Source organism: Helobdella robusta, assembly GCF_000326865.2.
Source record: "Helobdella robusta unplaced genomic scaffold HELROscaffold_2, whole genome shotgun sequence".
NCBI classification, from domain to species: Eukaryota; Metazoa; Annelida; class Clitellata; order Rhynchobdellida; family Glossiphoniidae; genus Helobdella; species Helobdella robusta.
The window spans coordinates 2,582,551-2,585,890 of NW_008704083.1; the positions used below are offsets into that span (position 1 = coordinate 2,582,551).

At 31.3% G+C, this 3,340-nt stretch overlaps 1 protein-coding gene across 1 annotated transcript; it reads left to right on the plus strand.

Annotated features, from left to right (window-relative positions):
• Nucleotides 1-254: 254 nt before the first annotated feature.
• HELRODRAFT_160182 (hypothetical protein) lies at nt 255-854 on the plus strand (the record flags this gene model as incomplete). Its single annotated transcript, XM_009017177.1, has 1 exon — nt 255-854. The coding sequence occupies one exon, from the start codon at nt 255-257 to the stop codon at nt 852-854; it is 600 nt and encodes a 199-aa protein (XP_009015425.1).
• Nucleotides 855-3,340: the final 2,486 nt, after the last annotated feature.

A 3,340-nucleotide genomic window follows, 5' to 3' on the forward strand; every position in this document is an offset into this window, starting at 1 on the left:
TTCTTTTTCTTCATCGAGAGCATCATATTCTTCTTTGTCATTATTTACAATGTTAGTTTTTATTACTTCTTTGTTTTCATTTTCTTTGTTTGATTTTGGTCTTTGGTCTAATGGCGGATGGATGTAATCATTTTAAGTCGCCGAAAATTATTTTACGTTGCCGAGTTTGAATTGTGTCGTTCTCACCTTTTTAATTTAGTGAATTTGTTGAACTTTTGCTTTGAGTATTGCGAAATTGGAATAGTACGAACTAAATGTATTCAACGGAGGGAGTAGGTGAATTACTCCAAGCAGCCGGACAGGCGTTACAACACTTGGGATGGTTGACTTGCCAACTAGTCTCAAATGATAATGATGATTCTTTAAGTGTAACCAAATGGTCAAATACTGTGATTGATATGCTGACATCTGGTATTAAAAGGTTTTCTGAAGATCTTAACCAAATTTCTTCTGTCATCCAAACAATCGCATTGGCTAAAAAAGGCAAAGAAGTGAACAAGGACAATGCTATGTCAGTGTCAGGATCACAGCCGTTGCATGAATTCCCTAACCTTCCTGTGGATGGCATAGATGATCAGTCCATGAATGTCACGATGAGGAAAAAAAAACATTCGTTTGGCAAGGTCATCTCAGAACCTTCAAGCTATGCAGAAATTGTCAAATCTCCCGTTAAGATAATTAACACACTGAGCTGTTTAAAAAATGATTTGTCTGTGCCGGAGCCCTGTACTTCAGATAAACCAAAAAAATTTAAATCCAGAAAGAAATCGCCATTAAAAATAATTGGTAATAAGATTAATGAAGGCTGCAGATTGCAGGCCAATAAAAACCTTGTCAAAAAAAGGTCTTCTTGATGAGCAACCTCAAGGCCTGTAAAAGAAGTGATATCATGGATTTCCTATCAACAAACGGAATAAAGGTGATAACTTGCTATCCTGTTTTGGTTGGCAAGGACAAATCTCTGGATGAAGCCTCTAACAAGGATGATGATGATGCCTCTAGCTTCAGAGTCTGTGTTGAGGCAATTAACAGTAATAAGATGACTGACCCTGATATAATGCCGAAGGATATTCTGGTACGTGAATGGGTCTTTAAACAAAATAAGCGAGCAATTGATAACGAGACTAAAAATGGTGATTTATGACTGTTTTCTGCTACCAATAATGATGTGAATGTTGATATAAACTATGATGTAAATGAATACATGAATGCTATTCATAATGTTTTTATTAATATGAATGATGACAAAAAAGCAGATGTGAATGATGATATTAACTTTAATGTAAATGAATTCATGAATGCTGAACATAATAATGTTATTAAAGTGAATGATGATAAAAAAGTAGATGTGGATGATGTCATGAATGATGTTAGTAATGTTATTAATGTGAGAGATGAGATCAATGCTGAGGTGAATGATGATATTAACTACAGTGTGAATGAAGTCATGAATGCTGTTATGAATGATGTTATTATTATGAGTGATGTCATGGAGGCTGATGTGATTGATGATATTAACTTTAGTGGGAATGAAGTGGTGAATAATAATATTGCTAATATGAATGAGGTCATGTAGGCTGTTATTAATAATGTTGTTAATGTGAAGAACGACATGAATGGTGTTGTGAGTGATATTAATGTGAATTATGACATGAATATGGATGCGAATGATAATATTAACTTAAATGTAAATGATGACATGATTACTATTATGAATGATGACATGGACCCTGATGAGAATGATGATATTAACCTTAATATGAATGATGACATAAATGCTGTTTTAAATGATGTAAAATATAAAATATAAACCATATAATAAATGGTGATAAGTTCGATAATACGGTTGATGTCATGGTGAGTAATATTAATTGTAACAAGAATGATGATATATTTGTGGATATGAATACTATGTCTCCAAATATTAATATTGATAATATGAATGAAGATCTAAATGTTATGTATCTTAATATGAATGATAATGTAAATTCTATCAATCATTTAGGTGTCTGTAATATGAATTGGTATAACAACTATAATATCAATTTGTTTCGATCATTTAATTTTGATGATAATATGTCCTATATTTATAAATTTAATTCAATGTCTAAGTATTTCACAATCGCTGATGTGTATAAAAATTTGTTAAGCATTGGTAAATATGAGTTAATTGTAATGCATATTAACTGCCGTAGTCTAAATGCTCATCTCGAAGAAATAACTCAATCAGTGAAGAGTATTGGTTCTTATTTTTGTGTCATTGCTTTAAGTGAGACCTGGTTGAATGATAATGCAACTTGCCACATCATACCTTGGTAATCAATAATAGAACCACCAAGAAAGGAGGTGGAACAGGAATTTTATTAAATAGTGATATAATTTTCCTAAATTTAAATAACGATCGATCTTTTAATACTAATCACTTTGAATGGTCAGGTATTAAAACTGGTTATAATAACAGTAATCAATACTTAATTAGTATTTATAAATGTCCAACAATAAAAACAACTGATTTCTTCGAAGCTCTATATGAGTTTCTGAGTAGTCATCTAAAGATAGATAATGGTTCTAATGTATATATCCTGGGTGACTTCAATATTAATCTGGCAATTGATAATAATACGTCTCGATCTTTCCTGGATCTCCTAAGTGGATTTGACTTACATCCTATTATAAATAACCAACTCTTATATTTTACCCTGCTATGTCTATCATTGATAATATCTTCACCAATGACCGTCATTACCTATTGAAAGGCATCATATGTGAAGACTTCAGATCATATGCCGATTTTTGTTTCACTGAAATGGGGTGGACAATCTGTTGTGAGCATGCGCCAACCAGTAAGAACCCGTGTAATGAAGGACGAAAATGTGAGATTAGCAAATAAACTTCTTGGTGATGTTTCTTGGCCTGTTTTGACTGATGATACCAGCTAAGAGACGGATTATGAAAACTTTTTTCTAACCTATTTGGATTGTATTAATACTGTATGTCCAATAGTCACCAAAAAGGACCGCTTTAGAAAACCTTGGATGGATATTAACTTGTATAACTACAGTTTGCGCAAGAATGCTTTTTATAGGTTTTATATATGTAATCCTACATTAGAGAATAAAAACGCATACATTAGATCAAAAAATTATTTTATTAAACTAAAGAGAGTTAAAGAAAAAGAATATTATGACAATAAGTTTAAAAAATGTAAAACGTCTAAAGAAAAATAGTCCGAAATAAATAAAATATTAAAACCAAAAATGACAAAACACATCTATTCAAATGTAATGATTCGTTGTTAACAAAATTGAATAGAGTTAATGAAATTAACATATTTTTTATT